General features: G+C 45.0%; 1 protein-coding gene across 3 annotated transcripts in view; it reads right to left on the bottom strand.

The window, feature by feature from the left end:
- The window catches only part of LOC106608572 (cGMP-specific 3',5'-cyclic phosphodiesterase), a 150,288-nt gene that overhangs the window by 19,159 nt on the left and 112,972 nt on the right, over positions 1–18,157 (bottom strand). For all 3 annotated transcript variants that reach the window (XM_045721511.1, XM_045721510.1, XM_045721512.1), the window contains 5 exons: positions 11,263–11,371; positions 9,480–9,564; positions 8,179–8,354; positions 4,606–4,665; positions 844–990 (listed from right to left, as the gene is read on the bottom strand). In XM_045721511.1, coding sequence (XP_045577467.1) covers positions 844–990; positions 4,606–4,665; positions 8,179–8,354; positions 9,480–9,564; positions 11,263–11,371 — 577 coding nt within the window. The remainder of the gene's footprint in view (positions 1–843; positions 991–4,605; positions 4,666–8,178; positions 8,355–9,479; positions 9,565–11,262; positions 11,372–18,157) is intronic.

Genomic DNA, 18,157 nt, shown 5'->3' with positions numbered 1-18,157 from the left:
AGGGGAAGAGGAGTTGGAGGGGAAGAGGAGGTGGGGGAGGAGGGGGAGGGGAGGAGGAGGGGAAGAGGAGGGGAGGAGGAGGGGGGAGGAGGAGGAGGGGAAGAGGAGGGGAGGAGGAGGGGGAGGGGAAGAGGAGGGGAAGAGGAGGTGGAGGGGAAGAGGAGGTGGGGGAGGAGGGGGCAAAAATGGCCAGCAAGAGAGAGGGAAAGGTTAAACAAGAAAATAGAGAACAGACAGAATGACAGTGACTTTAATTGTATCTGTACATCCTCAAGCAGTAGAGTTTTTAATTGGCCAGGCTGGCAATCTGATTGGTATTATAGGAAAACTTAGACCACCCTACTAATCGAATCACTGGATTCTGTTCATCCAATCTTTCCATGTCCATCCATTTACCGGCATAAGCTTCCAATCAACTCCCTATCAGCCAATGCATAGTGACTCACACATTTGTTCAATAATGATTTGATAATAAATATTGACATTCATTATGACCTTTATCTGAACCTCAAAGTCCTTCGCATTCTATAGGTTATGATGTCATCAGTCATCTATTGTGAGTGATGCATGACAAGGCCACTGTGGTGTGTTGAGGAATCCTGATTTAGAGGGTGGTTAGCTGTTGTTATGGATGTACAAACACACATATACACACATCTATGTACTCACACACATACAGGTAGTCACGTACGCACACACACACACACACACACGCACACACACACACACACACACACACACACACACACACACACACACACACACACACACACACACACACACACACACACACACACACACACACACACACACACACACACACACACACACACACACACCTACCTTGTATTTCATCTGGAAGTTCTGGACCAGGTTGAGGTCTACAAACATGCGTATGGTGGCCTGAGTGGTCTCAGCGTCGGACAGCTCAAAGTCACTGAAGCTGAACTCCATCAGGCGCAGAGACTGGGCCGACGGAACAGTGGCCGCCTTCACAAACAGGGAGAGGAGTGTGTGAGAGGGATGTACACATGCACACTCATATACGGTATGCACGCATGTACACACATACACATATACTATATTTATGCACTTACACACACACACACACACACACACACACACACACACACACACACACACACACACACACACACACACACACACACACACACACACACACACACACACACACACACACACACTTACCCTCCCTAAGCACCAGGGATCTCTAGCAGACATTAATAATCAATGAGCTGTGATCAGGAAGAGTATCTATCTGTGTTCGGCTCGCCTCCCCTTTAGCTGACAGACAGCACTTCTACACAGAGCAGACAGGACACCCCTAATGCACAAAGGATCTCTCCTCTTTCTCTCTCTCTCTCTCTCTCCTCTCTTTCCCCTCTCCTCTCGCTCCTCTCTCTCTCTCTCTCTCTCTCTCTCTCTCTCTCTCTCTCTCTCTCTCTCTCTCTCCTCTCTTTCCTCTCTCCTCTCGCTCCTTTCTCTCCTCTCTCTCTCTTCTCTCACTTTCTTCTCTCTCCTCTTCTGCTGTCTATATTCTCTGCTGTTCTCTCTCTCTCTCAACTCAATTCAAGGGCTTTACTGGCATGGGAAACATATGTTTACATTGCCAAAGCAAGTTAAATAGATAATAAACAAAAGAGAAATAAACAAGAAAAAACTTACAGTAAAGATTACACTCACAAAAGTTCCAAAAGAATAAAGACATTTCAAATGTCATATTATGGGCAAATCTTGCTTCTGTGATGGCACACTGGTATTTCACCCAATAGATATGGGAGTTTATCAAAATGGGGTTTGTTTTCAAATTCTTTGTGGGTCTATGTAATCTGAGGGAAATATGTGTCTCTAATATGGTCATACAGGAGGTTGGGAAGTGTAGCCCAGTTTCCACCTCATTTTGTGGGCAGTGTGCACATAGCCTGTCTTCTCTTGAGAGCCAGGTCTGCCTACGGCGGCCTTTCTCAATAGCAAGGCTATGCTCACTGAGTCTGTACATAGTCAAAGCTTTCCCTAATTTTGGGTCAGGTATTCTGCCACTGTGTACTCTCTGTTAGGGCCAAATAGCATTGTAGTTTGCTTTGTTTTTTGGTTGGGTCTAATTGTGTTGCTGTCCTTGGGCTCTGTGTGGTCTGTTTGTGTTTGTGAACAGGACCAGTCCCAGGACCAGCTTGCTTAGGGGACTCTTCTCCAGGTTCATCTCTCTGTAGGTGATGGTGTTTACCTTTATTTAACTAGGCAAGTCAGTTAAGAACAAATTCTTATTTTCAATGACAGCCTAGGAACAGTTCAGGGGCAGAACAACAGATTTGTACCATGTCAGCTCGGGGATTTGACCTTGCAACATTTTAGTTACTAGTCCAACACTCTAACCACTAGGCTACCCTTCCATTATGGAAGGTTTGGGAATCGCTTCCTTTTAGGTGGTTGTAGAATGGGCTGCATGCATTATTCGGTGTTTTACGTTGTAAACAGAGGATATTTTTGCAGAATTCTGTATGCAGAGTCTCAATTTGGTGTTTGTCCCATTTTGTGAATTCTTGGTTGATGAGCGGAACGCAGACATCACAACCATAAAGGGCAATGGGTTCTATAACTGATTCATGAATTTTTTGCCAGATCCTAAATGGTATGTCGAATTTTATGTTCCCTTTGATGTCATAGAAGGCCCTTCTTGCCTTGTCTCTCAGATCATTCACAGCTTTGTGGAAGTTACCTGTGGTGCTGATGTTTAGACCAAGGTATGTATAGTTTTTTTTGTGTGCTCTAGGGCAATGGTGTCTAGATGGAATTTGTATTTGTGGTCCTGGCACCTGGACCTTTTTTGGAATACCGTTATTTTTGTCTTACTGAGATTTATATCTGTGCAGAAGATCTATGTGCTGCTGTAGGCCATCCTTGGTTGGGGACAGAAGCACCAGATCATCAGAAAATAGTAGACATTTGACTTCAGATTCTAGTAGGGTAAGGCCAAGTGCTGCAGACTGTTCTAGTGCCCTTGCCAATTTGTCAAGATAAATATGTTGAAGAGTGTGGGGCTTAAGTTGCATCCCTGTCTTTGTTTTTTGCCAATTTCAACCGCACACTTGTTGTTTGTATGTTTTGTATGTTTGTACGTTTTTCCCCCAACACCACTTTCCATCAATTTGTATAGCAGACCCTCATGCCAAATTGAGTCAAAAGCTTTTTTTAAATCAACAAAGCATGAGAAGACTTTGCCTTTGTTTTGGTTTGTTTATTTGTCAATTAGGGTGTCCAGGATAAATACGTGGTCAGTCGTACGGTACTTTGGTAAAAAGACAATTTGACATTTGCTCAGTACATTGTTTTCACTGAGGAAATATACGAGTCTGCTGTTAATGATAATGCGGAGGATTTTCAAGGTTGCTGTTGACGCATATCGCACGGTAGTTATTTGGGTCAAATTTGTCTCCAATTTTGTGTATTGGGGTGATCAGTCCTTGGTTCCAAATATTGGAGAAGATGCCAGAGCTAAGGATGATGTTAAAGAGTTTAAGTATAGCCAATTGGAATTTGTGGTCTGTATATTTGATCATTTAGGACACAATCAACACCACAGGCCTTTTTGGGTTCTCTCTTTCTCTCTCTCTCTCCATACTGGCATTTTCTTGACCTCTCTTTCTGGTCGTTTTTATCTCTCTCTCTCTTTCTGGCAGCAGAGTCAGCTCAGACAGAGAGATACAAGCTTTTGTGAGAAAGAAGGGTGAGAGAAATCAGGGCAACGGTGGGGAATCCTACCATATAATTATGTCTAATCAGACAGAAAGTAAAACACAGCTTTTCCTACAACCACCACAGATATTATGAGAGTACTGTCAATCAAGTGTTTGAACTAAACCGATGCACACTGCTGAAATATATGATATATAAGCCATTTAGCAGACACTTTTATCCAAAGCAACTTGCAGTCGTTCTTGTTTACATATGGGTGGTCCCGAGATTCGAACCCACATCCTTTGGCGTTTTAAGAAACTGAGCTTGTATCCTTCTAGCTAGAGAAACATCAATCCTTCAGAGAGTCAATGCCTCAGCAACAATGACTGAACACTGCTTTGGGGAGGGTAACATGGCCTAAAAAGAAGTCAGATACTGGCTAATCTGTTAACCCCAATTATCATTGCCAAACTTTAAAAGCAAATGATTTGGGCCTTAAATTGGCTTTCTGGAATGGGTATTGTGCATACTTTCACTTTTGATTTGATTTTAAACCCTAATCAATATGGTCAGTCTTTTTCGTGTTTTTTTTAAATCTCCAGACCGTTATCCTCATAGGCCTGCAGGAGTATCTACATGTGAGTCACCATATTGGTTAGGTTTACATGCGCTGGAGTGGTCTCATTACATCATGGCTGAAGTCACCTCATCTACACACTGTCCTTCCAACCTGAAGGAAGGCATCTGTCTGGCAATGCTTGTATGGCCACAAGTGTGTGTGTGTGTGTGTTTGTAAGGGCGTGTGTGTGTGTTTGTAAGTGCGTGTGTGTGTTTGTAAGTGCGTGTGTGTGTGTGTGTGTGTGTGTGTTTAAGTGCGTGTGTGTGGTAAGTTAATAAATTGTAATTTACCGTAGTTACCTGCATCGCCCGCGTCTCTTCCTCTGCAGCAGAGGCGTGATAAGAAAGGACCTGAGAATGACACACACACACACACACACACACACACACACACACACACACACACACACACACACACACACACACACACACACACACAGTTATCCCTCTGACAGACTATAGAAAGAAACGGAACGAAAATATAAACGCAATATGTAAAGTGTTGGTCCAATGTTTCATGAGCTAAAATATATAAAATTGTACATAGACACAAAAAGCTTATTTCTCTCAAATTTTGTGAACAAATTTGTTTATATCCCTTAGCATTTCTCCTTTGCCAAGATAATCCATCCACCTGACAGGTGTGGCATAGTTGACCCATAACCTGCAGTTAAAATATTGTGTGGCTGAAGCACCAAGAGGATCAGAGTGGGACTACAGGTAATAACACACCAGTGGTGGAAAAAGGTACTCAAATATCATACTGTAGTAAAAGTAAAGATACCTTAACAGAAAATGACTCAAGTAAAAGTGAAAGTTACCCAGTAAAATACTACTTAAGTAGAAGTCTAAAAGTATCTGGTTTTAAATGTACCTAAGTAGTTGTAAAAAAAATGTACTCAATCATCAATCGTAAAAGTAATTGCAATACATCAAATTCCTTATATTAAGCAAACCAGACGGCACAATTTTCTTATCATTTTTAATTACACTATCTGGTATTAGTGCATAAACCTAAACTTTTGGGCTTAACTGTACCCGCGGCAAATTGCCAACACAGCCAATCGCAAGATAATGCTTTTGGGAACGGCAGAAAAAGTTAACATCAATCCACTGAGGCAAAAAGGACATTGTCGAAGTTAACTTCAAAAAGACAAAACCTGCGAAAGGAGAGTTGAAAATAAAAAGAAGGGAGGCCCAGAAAAGTAATGTTTGTAAAAGATATGGTGAAGTGGCAAAAGAGGATGAGAGCACTGCCTGGCTATTTTATGTGTGATGATGTGAGGTGCTATACAAATCAGTCACAAGATGGGACTTCAAACAGGCCTATGGCATGTCAAGGGAACTGTAGCTTCATGTTTAGATGGGCTAAATGGAAACTGAAATCTGGATGACTAACCAGAATAACCTACTGTTGTTTTTTGTTCCAAAGACCTCTGATCATACTAGTCCTGTGTGAATCAACATCCTGTGTTCTGAGAGAAATGTCTTGAGTTTTACAGGTGTTGCTCTCGGTTTGAGCAAGAAAATAACTGATTTGATAAATTGCACAAAGTGCTGCCCATAGCCTATATATGAAGGGTCTACATGTATCAACTCACACACTGAATGTTTTTCTTTTTACGTTTTTTTTGCAAATGAATTGAAAGTCCCCAAAATGCATCATCAAAAATATGCAACCCTTGCTGTCAATAGATCGCAAAGTACCATACAACTGAGCTAAACGTTTGGAACAAGTTCACTTTCTCATCCATCCTAAAAAAACGCATCTCAAGTGCAAGTTAGCTGTTTAGCTCACATCTGAAGGCTGGGGGGCATTTAGGACGTCTTCTACTGCGGATCACGGAAATATCCTAATGATTATGATCACACTTCCTCAATTGAAATTGTATGGTTTGGTAGGGTTTACAAACTTAGGCCAGCATCCCGGAGTCGCCTCTTCACTGTTGACGTTGAGACTGGTGTTTTGTGGGTACTATTTAATGAAGCTGCCAGTTGAGTACTTGTGAGGCGTCTGTTTCTCAAACTAGACAGTCTAATGTACTTGTCCCTCTTGCTCAGTTGTGCACCGGGGCCTCCCAATTCTCTTTCTATTCTGATTAGAGACAGTTTGTGCTGTTCTGTGAAGGGAGTAGTACACAGCGTTGTACGAGATCTTCAGTTTCTTGCCAATTTCTCGCATGGAATATTTTCATTTCCTTCATTTCTCAGAACAAGAATAGACTGACGAGTTTCAGAAGAAAGTTCTTTGTTTCTGGCCATTTTGAGCCTGTAATCGAACCCACAAATGTTGATGCTCCAGATACTCAACTAGTCTAAAGAAGGTCAGTTTTATTGCTTCTTTAATCAGAACAACAGTTTTCAGATGTGCTAACATAACTGCAAAAGGGTTTTCTAATGATCAATTAGTCTTTTAAAATGATAAACTTGGATTAGCTAACACAACGTGCCATTGGAACACAGGAGTGATGGTTGCTGATAATGGGCCTCTGTACGCCTATGTAGATATTCCAGAAAAAAATGAGTCATTTCCAGCTACAATAGTCATTTACAACATTAACAATGTCTGCACTCTATTTCTGATCAATTTGATGTTATTTTAACGGACAACAAAATGTGCTTTTCTTTAAAAAAACAAGGACATTTCTAAGTGACCCCAAACTTTTGAACGGTAGTGTACATCAAACTTAAATCTTATCAGAAACACGTTTGGACGTTTTCACAGCTTTCCCCCCCTCCCTTACAACCGGTCAAACTGATAGATTTTTTTGTTGTTGCTTTATTGTATTTTCTCCCCAGTCCCTAAACGTTCTCTGCTCCCTCCGCGAAAGATGACAGAAAACTTTACCGATGTCAGCTAGATTGAAGAATTTCATTCTATCCATCTATTATATTATTCTGTTGAGCAAGAGTTTATTTAGTCTTCTAGGGCAACATATAATGACAGAAGAGAAGCTGCATGTATCTACATCAGGCAAAACAAAATCCTGCACCCCGTGTCAAAAAAACCGTTCTGCAGTCCTTGATGGTTGCCTGCAGGGCATTTTCTATATTTGCGGGTTAGGGTAAGGTGCAGGCTTCTGATTTTCACTTCATCACATATAGTCAGACGGTTGCAGATGGGTTATTAGCAATTGCGAACAGGTGCGGGTGAACCAACAGCTCACCCGCGCACCACTAGTGTTGCATATCAAGAAACATGATCAACAGCATGAAAAATACACAGGTGCACCTTGCACTGGGCACAATAAAAGGCCACTTTAAAAATGTGCAGTTTTGTCACACAACACAATGCCACAGATGTCTCAAGTTCTGAGGGAGCGTGCAATTAGCATGCTGATTGCAGGAATGTCCACCAGAGTTGTTGCCAGATCATTTTATGTTCATTTCTCTACCATCAACTGCCTCCCGTACTTCCAACTAGCTTCACAACCCATGGTTGCACCCCTGCCCAGTCATGTGAAATCCATAGATTAGGGCCTAATGAATGTATTTTAATTGACTGATTTCCTTATATGAACTTTATCTCAGTAAAATCTTTGAAATTGTTGCATGTTGAGCTTATATTTTTGTTCAGTATAGAACCCTAATTTTGCATTTTGGTAGCTGACACACTTTCACATCAGATGTTTGTGACCTTCTCAGACAGACAGCCCTTTGGGGGAAGACGGAGCAGAGCGTGGAGACGACCATCCAGTATTTCCTAAGGGCACCCATCGCTGTCACTCCCAACCCTCGTGTTAAAGTCTCCACATTGTTGTTGCATTTATAGGCCTGTTCTAGGATCAGCATACCTTCCCCCAACCCTAACCTCAACCCTTAGGGTGGGAAACACTGAGCAGATCTGAGACCAGTGTCTCTCACCTCCAGTGTGACCTCCTGTTTAGCCATGGCTCTCTCCACTGTTTCATACATCTGGGTGTTCTGTATACCCAGGCCACAGAAGATGGCGAAGGCCTCCAGGAACTGTTCATCGTTCCGGTTGAAGGACTTCAGGTTCCCCGACGCCTCGTCCATCTTGTTCACCAACTGACACACACCTTCAGACCCGACATAGGGGGAATGTTAGACACACACACACACACACACACACACACACACACACACACACACACACACACACACACACACACACACACACACACACACACACACACCAGAAAAAAGTGAAACTTCTTGTTTCACCAACTGACACACACTCCAGACACTCAGGTGACAAAACTTTAGTTTGGCTCTCTTTTTTATTTGAAATAGTTTCCTGTTAGTGACCTCTTGTCTGAAACTAAAAGGTCTATCTACTCCAGGACTAATAGCCCCATAAATGATAGCAAGGTTGTAATGAATGAAAAGCCCTGTCCTTAGCCTGTAGACCTACTAAGTATTCACATCATGGAGAGGTGCCAACGCCAACACTCTGACCCTCCTCATTGACTTCACTTGCCCTTTCTCCTACACATTCTGCATGACAATTACAGGTGGCTAAATTAATGCCCGAACACAAATCATAATAGGAAGAAAGAAAAAAAAAATATTGCTTCGCTAATGTCTAAGGAAAAGAAGGTGAGTGCAGGAGGGCATTATGTTAATACATTCTATATTAGAGTCTATGAGCAGTAGGTTGTCTTTTGATCCAAGTGTCTCCTGGACTCTTCAGGCAGTTGGTGGAAAGACTAAAGGGACCTGTTCTGTTTGATCATTGGGGGACTGGGGCAACATACATTACGGTTACACCACTGCCCAGTTAATGAATTTCTCTATTTGTGCCTTCATTTATATATGCAAAAACCTATTGAGATTTAAATCTCTTTTTACAAGAGAGACCTGTTTAGTTCTTATAATGATGTCAGCTAATGATGTTTTGGTTATAATATAAATTCTAATTATACTAATGCTAAGGATGTGTTAATGAATGAGAAGGGGACTCTTGGCACTAGTGAATGAGGATACGATAGGGCAATGTCTGTAAACACAAACCACATGGAGGGAAAAGGGAGGGGGGGAGAAAAAGAGAGAGAGGTAGAGAGAGGTAGAGAGAGAGAGAGAGAGAGAGAGAGAGAGGTAGAGAGAGAGAGAGAGAGAGGTAGAGAGAGAGAGGTAGAGAGAGACGTAGAGAGAGAGAGGTAGAGAGAGAGAGAGAGAGCGAGAAAGAGAGAGAGAGAGAGTACCTATAACTTTATCCTTCTTTCCATTCCTGATAGGTGTACAGAGCAAACTCTTGATCTGGTTACTGGGGTGCTCTGGGTTCTCACTCTGAAAGAAACATAGATTCATAATGTTAGGCAAAAAAAAAATACATATATATACACCGCTCAAAAAAATAAAGGGAACACTTAAACAACACAATGTAACTCCAAGTCAATCACACTTCTGTGAAATCAAACTGTCCACTTAGGAAGCAACACTGATTGACAATAAATTTCACATGCTGTTGTGCAAATGGAATAGACAACAGGTGGAAATTATAGGCAATTAGCAAGACACCCCCAATAAAGGAGTGGTTCTGCAGGTGGGGACCACAGACCACTTCTCAGTTCCTATGCTTCCTGGCTGATGTTATGGTCACTTTTGAATGCTGGCGGTGCTTTCACTCTAGTGGTAGCATGAGACGGAGTCTACAACCCACACAAGTGGCTCAGGTAGTGCAGCTCATCCAGGATGGCACATCAATGCGAGCTGTGGCAAGAAGGTTTGCTGTGTCTGTCAGCGTAGTGTCCAGAGCATGGAGGCGCTACCAGGAGACAGGCCAGTACATCAGGAGACGTGGAGGAGGCCGTAGGAGGGCAACAACCCAGCAGCAGGACCGCTTTGTGCAAGGAGGAGCAGGAGGAGCACTGCCAGAGCCCTGCAAAATGACCTCCAGCAGGCCACAAATGTGCATGTGTCTGCTCAAACGGTCAGAAACAGACTCCATGAGGGTGGTATGAGGGCCGACGTCCACAGGTGGGGGTTGTGCTTACAGCCCAACACCGTGCAGGACGTTTGGCATTTGCCAGAGAACACCAAGATTGGCAAATTCGCCACTGGCGCCCTGTGCTCTTCACAGATGAAAGCAGGTTCACACTGAGCACGTGACAGACGTGACAGAGTCTGGAGACGCCGTGGAGAATTTTCTGCTGCCTGCAACATCCTCCAGCATGACCGGTTTGGCGGTGGGTCAGTCATGGTGTGGGGTGGCATTTCTTTCGGGGGCCGCACAGCTCTCCATGTGCTCGCCAGAGGTAGCCTGACTGCGATTAGGTATCGAGATGAGATCCTCAGACCCCTTGTGAGACCATATGCTGGTGCGGTTGGCCCTGGGTTCCTCCTAATGCAAGACAATGCTAGACCTCATGTGGCTGGAGTGTGTCAGCAGTTCCTGCAAGAGGAAGGCATTGATGCTATGGACTGGCCCGCCCGTTCCCCAGACCTGAATCCAATTGAGCACATCTGGGACATCATGTCTCGCTCCATCCAACAACGCCATGTTGCACCACAGACTGTCCAGGAGTTGGCGGATGCTTTAGTCCAGGTCTGGGAGGAGATCCCTCAGGAGACCATCCACCACCTCATCAGGAGCATGCCCAGGCGTTGTAGGGAGGTCATACAGGCACGTGGAGGCCACACACACTACTGAGCCTCATTTTGACTTGTTTTAAGGACATTACATCAAAGTTGGATCAGCCTGTAGTGTGGTTTTCCACTTTAATTTTGAGTGTGACTCCAAATCCAGACCTCCATGGGTTGATAAATTGGATTTCCATTGATTATTTTTGTGTGATTTTGTTGTCAGCACATTCAACTATGTAAAGAAAAAGGTATTTAATAAGATTATTTCATTCATTCAGATCTAGGATGTGTTGTTTAAGTGTTCCCTTTATTTTTTTGAGCAGTGTATATATATATATATAAGATTGTAACATAGTATTCTGGAAGAAAAAGATTGCAGAGTAGATCATGTTCAGTACTGACCGTCCAGGGAAAGCGCTGGTCTTTGGTGACGTCAGAGATGTTCAGAGGCTCCATGGTGTTCTTTACATACTGGGCGTACATGTAGTTTATCTGACTCACGTCACAGTCCCTGTGGGGAACACAATTGAAATACTCAAATCAAATTAAATGTTATTTGTCACCTGAGCCGAGTACAACAGGTACATACTTACGAGCACTTTCCCAACAATGCAGGGTAAAAATTAAATAAATAAATACCAAAGGAAATAGTAACACAATAAAATAACAATAACACGACTATATACAAGGTGTATGGTAAGGGTTAAAGTGAATAAGCAATCAGGATAGATAATAAACAGAGTAGCAGCAGCGTATGTGGCGAGTGTGAAAGTGTGTCTGTGTGAGTGATTGTGTGTGGTGTGTGTGTGTGTGTGTGGCATCTAAATGCATGTTTGTGTGTGTGTGTGTGTGTGTGTGTGTGTGTGTGTGTGTGTGTGTGTGTGTGTGTGTGTGTGTGTGTGTGTGTGTGTGGCATCTAAATGCATGTTTGTGTGTGTTTTGTGTGTGTGAGCGTATGTAGTTGTATGCAGTCATATGTAGTCTATGTGTGTATGTGTGTGTTGTTCAGCAGTCTTATGGCTTGGGGGTAGGAGCTGTTCAGGAGCCTTTTGGTCCTAGACTTGGCGCTCCGGTACCGCTTGCCGTGCGTTAGGAGAGAAAACAATCTATGACTTGGGAGTCTGACAATTTTTAGGGCCTTCCACTGACACCGCCTGGTATAGAGGTCCTGGATGGCAGGGAGCTTGGCCCCAGTGATGTACTGGGTCATACACACTGCCCTCTGTAGTGCCATATAGTCATATGCCAAGCAGTTGCCATACCAAGCGGTGATGCAGCGAGTCAATATGCTCTCAATGGTGCAGCTATAGAACCTCTGGAGGATCTGAGGGCCCAACCTTCCTGAGGGGGAAGAGGTGTTGTCGTGCCCTCTTCACGACTGTGTTGGTGTGTTTTGGACCGTGATAGGGCCTTAGTGATGTGGACACCGAGGAACTTGAAACCCCCTCCACTACAGCCTCTTTGATGTGAATGGGGGCGTGCTCGGCCCTCCGTTTCCTGCAATCCACGATCAGCTCCTTTGTCTTGCTGACGTTGAGGAAGAGGTTGTTGTCCTGGCACCACACTGCCAGGTCTCTGACCTCCTCCCTGTAGGCTGTCTCATCGTCGTCAGTGATCAGGTCTACCACCATTGTGTCGTCTGCAAACTTAGTGATGGTGTTGGAGTCGTGCAGGGAGGACAGGAGGGAACTAAGCATGCAGCCCTGAGGGGCCCCCGTGTTGAGAGTCAGTGTGGCAGATGTGTTGTTGCCTATCCTCACCACCTGGGGCGGCCTGTCAGGAAGTCCAGAATCCATTTGCAAAGGGAGGTGTTCATTCCCAGGTTCCTTAGCTTAGCTTGGCGGGCAATATGCCATTGAGCGCTGAGCGGTAGTCAATGAACAGCATTCTCACATAGGTGTTCCTTTTGTCCAGGTGGGGAAAAGCAGTGTGGCGTGCAATAGAAATTGCATCATCTGAGTGAGCATTTCATGGCTCCAGATGTGAGTGTTATGGGTCGGTAGTCATTTAGACCGGTTACCTTGGTGTTCTAGGCACAGGGTCTATGGTGGTCTGCTTGACACATGTAGGTATTTGGGGCTGGGTCAGGGAGAGGTTGAAAATGTCAGTGAAGACACTTGCCAGCTGGTCACTGCATTATCTGAGTACGCGTCCTGGTAACCCGTCTGGCCTCGAGGCTTTGTGAATGTGACCTCTTTAAAGGTCTTACTCACATCGGCTATGTAGAGTGTGATCTGACAGTCATCCGGAACAGCTCTCGTGCATGGTTCAGTGTTGCTAGCCTCGAAGTGAGAATAGAAGGTATTTAGCTCGTCTGGTGGGCTAGCATCACTGGGCAGCTCGCGGCTGGGTTTCCTTTTGTAATCCATCATAGTTTGCAAGCCCTGCCGCATCCGACGAGCGTCAGAGCCGGTGTAGTAGGATTCGATCTTAGTGCTGTATTGACGCTTTTCCTGTTTGATGGTTCGTCGGAGAGCGTAGCAGGATTTCTTATAAGCATCCAGATTAGTGTCCCGCTCCTTGAAAGCGGCAGCTCTAGATTTTGGAGATGTTGCCTGTAATCCATGGCTCCTGGTTGGGATATGTACGTATGGTCACTATGGGGACAACATGATCGATGCACTTATTGATGAAGCTGGTGACTGAGGTGGTAAACTACTCAATGCCATTGGATGAATCTCGGAACATATTCCAGTCTGTGCAAGCCAAAAAGTCAGGTAGCTTAGCACCCACTTCATCCGACCACTTCCGTATTGAGTGTGTCACTGGTACTTCCTGTTTGAGTTTTTGCTTGTAAGCAGGAATCAGGAGGATAGAGTTATATTCAGATTTGCCAAATGGAGGGCGAGGGAGAGCTTTGTATGCGTCTCTGTGTGTGGAGTAAAGGTGATCTAGTGTCACACCCTGATCTGTTTCACCTGTCCTTGTGCTTCTCTCCACCCCCTCCAGGTGTTACCCATCTTCCCCATTATCCCCTGGGTATTTATACCTGTGTTTTCTGTTTGTCTGTGCCAGTTCGTCTTGTTTTGTCAAGTCAACCAGCGTGCTACTCTGTGCTCCTGATTTTTCCTTTTCTTTGTTTTTTGCTAGTCCTCCCGGTTTTGTCCATTGCCTGCCTTGACTCTGAACCCGCCTGCCTGACCATACTGTCTGCCCTGACCTCGAGCTTGCCTGCCACTCTGTACCTCCTGGTCTCTGACCTTGTTATGATCTTTTGCCTGTCCACAACCATTCTCTTGCCTGCCACTTGGATACTAATAAATATCAGAGACTCAAAACATCTGCCTCCCGTGTCTGCATCTGGGTCTCACCCTGTGCCCTTATATCTAGAGTGTTTTCGCCTCTAGTTGCACAGATTACATGCTGGTAAAAATTAGTTAAGACGGATTTCAATTTCCTGCATTAAAATCACCGGCCACTGGGTGTCTTATAAGACCGTTTTTTTGTGATCAATTTATTATTGGGTGTTTTTATCAATGTCAATCAAATAAAAATATCAGTTTAAAATGAAAAATGTAATTCCCAGCAACAAAACATGAGCAAGAAGGTTGACACAAACATGGTCTCTTTTTTGCTTGAGTAAGGTAGATCTAAATGCAGGTGTTTCAGCCTACTTCAGTGCTTTCTTTGGTAGGGCAGCCAGCGGAAAATATGGAGCTTAGGGGTTGGTAATGTTCTCTAGTTGCACTGATTGGCTCAGTGTTCTGTCACTCATGGGGACACTACGTCACTGCAAAATCTACGGGTAGAGCTCGGAAATTTGAAATGCCCATCCAAGGAAATTCAAGGTCATTGGCCACAGATAAAATGACATCAAATCATATTATATCTACCACAGCTTTGATTGGACCGATCATGTCAACATCATACTTTCAAAATCTAAGCTAGCAAGCTAGCAGTTATCATGAATCAAGTCGACAATCTACTAGCAAATCCATTTCAATCCTTGTCATATAAGAAATTATGAAGAGAAATTATAGATAAAACATATTGGTGCCATTGGACATTACATTACACAAGTTGGAAATCGCAAATTCAACAATGAGTGGTTTGGAAGGAATCAGTGGCTAACTGCAAGTGTTGCAAAGCAAGCACTAGCCTGCTATTCAGTGGAGTGGGTGTGTGGTCCAATTCTGGGTTTAAGGGTCTCTTTTCCAAGTTTAAAAGGATACCATGGGCCATAAAAGGTTGAATACATTGGCCATGCTGTCAATCCAGCATGATTTCTGCCACATTCAAAACAACTGGAAACTCGGAACTGGGAAATCTCAGACTTCAGTGAGTTCAACTGGGAACTTGAAAAAAAAAAAATAGCTCCGACTGGGAAAATACGGTCATCCAACTCTGAATTCCAAGTCGGGAACTCTGGCCTCTTTCTAGAACATCGACATGAAGATCACCGACGTCATGATTCAACCTAGTTTTTTTTACGAGTTCCCAGTTGTCTTGAAAGCACCATAAATCCAGAGAATGCCTGACCTTGATGTCAAACTTTTACAAAATGTTTTGATGACTAACAGTTTGTGGGCGTATAACTGTTTGTCACCGTTATAGTGCAATTAATGTATTGTTTAGTGTTGTTTAGTGGCTTTGCTGGCATGCATCTAAAATATTTTGGGGGAGTTTTCCCCGCCAAGATTTACATGCTAAAATCACCACAGGCTAGCCCACACCAAGCCCACACCAGCCCAACATGGCCAGCTTACAACAGCCTAACACGAGCCAGCACACACCAAGCCCAACACAGACTAGCCCACATCAAGCCCACACCAGCCCAACATGGGCCAGCCTACAACAGCCCAAAACGAGCCAGCCCATACCAAGCCCAACACAGACTAGCCCACACCAAGCCCACACCAGCCCAACATGGCCAGCCTACAACAGCCCAAAACGAGCCAGCCCATACCAAGCCCAACACAGACTAGCCCACACCAAGCCCACACCAGCCCAACATGGCCAGCTTACAACAGCCTAACACGAGCCAGCCTACAACAGCCCAACATGGGCTAGCCTACAACAGCCCAACATGGGCCAGCCTACAACAGCCCAACATGGGCCAGCCTACAACAGCCCAACATGGGCCAGCCTACAACAGCCCAACATGGGCCAGCCTACAACAGCCCAACATGGGCCAGCCTACAACAGTCCAACATGGGCTAGCCTACAACAGCTCAACATGGGCCAGCCTACAACAGCCCAACATGGGCCAGCCTACAACAGCCCAACATGGGCTAGCCTACAACAGCCCAACATGGGCCAGCCTACAACAGCCCAACATGGGCTAGCCTACAACAGCCCAACATGGGCCAGCCTACAACAGCCCAACATGGGCCAGCCCACAACAGCCTAACACGAGCCAGCCCACACCAAGCCCAACACAGACTAGCCCACATCAAGCCCACCATGGCCAGCTTACAACAGCCTAACACGAGCCAGCCCACACCAAGCCCAACACAGGCTAGCCCACACCAAGCCCACACCAGCCCAACCCACACCAAGCCCACACCAGCCCAACATGGCCAGCCTACAACAGCCCAACACAGGCTAGCCCACACCAAGCCCAACACAGGCTAGCCCACACCAAGCCCAACACAGGCTAGCCCACACCAAGCCCACACCAGCCCAACATGGCCAGCCTACAACAGCCCAACACAGGCTAGCCCACACCAAGCCCAACACAGGCTAGCCCACACCAAGCCCAACACAGGTTAGCCCACACCAAGCCCAACACAGGTTATCCCACACCAAGCTAACACAGGCTAGCCCACACCAAGCCCAACACAGGCTAGCCCACACCAATCCCAACATGGCCAGCCTACAACAGCCCAACACGGGCCAGCCTACAACAGGCCAGCACAAGTTACCCCACACCAAGCCCAGCACAGGCCAGCCCACACCAAGGCCAGTACTGGCTAGCCCACACCAAGCCAACATGCAACAATTTCAAAGATTTTACTGAGTTACAGTTCATACAAGGAAATTGAAATAAATTCATTAGGCCCTAATCTATGGATTTCACATGACTGGGAATACAGATATGCATCTGTTGGACACAGATACCTTAAAAAAAGGCAGGGGCGTGGATCAGAAAACCAGTCAGTATCTGGTGTGACCACCATTTGTCTCATTCAGTGTGACACATCTCCTTCACATAGTTGATCAGGCTGTTGATTGTGGTCGGAGGAATGTTGTCCTACTCCTCTGTGGCCTTCCCTGTAGCTCAGTTGGTAGAGCATGGTGTTTGCAATGCCAGGGTTGTGGGTTCGTTTCCCACGGGGGGCCAGCACAGGAAAAAAAAAAAATGTATGAAATGTATGCATTCACTACTGTAAGTCGCTCTGGAAAAGAGCGTCTGCTAAAATGACTAAAATGTAAAAAAAAAAATACAAAAAAAATATGTCCTCTTCAATGGCTGTGCAAAGTTGCAGGATATTGGCGGGAACTGGAACACGATGTCATACACGTTGATCCAGAGCATCCCAAACGGCCTCAATGGGTGACGTCTGGTGAGTATGCAGGCCACAGAAGAACTGGGACATGTTCAGCTTTCAGGAATTGTGTACAGATCCTTGCGACATGGGGCCGTGCATTATCATGCTGAAACATGAGGTGATGGCGGTGGATGAATAGCAGGACAATGGGCCTCAGGATCTCGTCACGGTATCTCTGTGCATTCAAATTGCCATCAATAAAATACACTTGTATTTGTCGTCCGTAGCCTATGCCTGCCCGTACCATAACCCCACTGCCAATGTGGTGCACTCAGGAAACGTTGACGTCGGCAAACCGCTCGCCCACATGACACCACACTCATTGTCTGCCATCTGCCCGGTACTGTTAAAACCGGGATTCATCCGTGAAGAGCACACTTCTCCAGCGTGGCAGTGGCCATCGAAGGTGAGCATTTGCCCACTGAAGTCAGTCACGACGCTGAACTGCAGTCAGGTCAAGACCCTGGTGAGGATGACGAGTAAGCAGATGAGCTTCTCTGAGACGGATTCTGACAGTTTGTGCAGAAATTCTGTTCTGCGGTTACGAGTCCGGATGGACATACTGACAAATTCTCTAAAACAAATGATGGTAGATAAATGAACATTAATTTCTCTGGCAACAGCTTTAGTGGAAATTCTACATGCCAATTGCACACTCCCTCAAAACTTGAGACATTTGTGGTATTGTGTTGTGTGACAAAGCTGCAATTTTAGAGTGGCCTTATATTGTCCTTATCTTGGCAAAGGAGAAATGCTTACTAACAGGGATGTAAACACATGTGTGCACAACATATGAGAGAAATAAG

This window comes from Salmo salar, chromosome ssa07 (genome assembly GCF_905237065.1).
Source record: "Salmo salar chromosome ssa07, Ssal_v3.1, whole genome shotgun sequence".
Classification (NCBI taxonomy): domain Eukaryota; kingdom Metazoa; phylum Chordata; class Actinopteri; order Salmoniformes; family Salmonidae; genus Salmo; species Salmo salar.
This window is presented reverse-complemented; position numbering and strand designations above follow the sequence as displayed.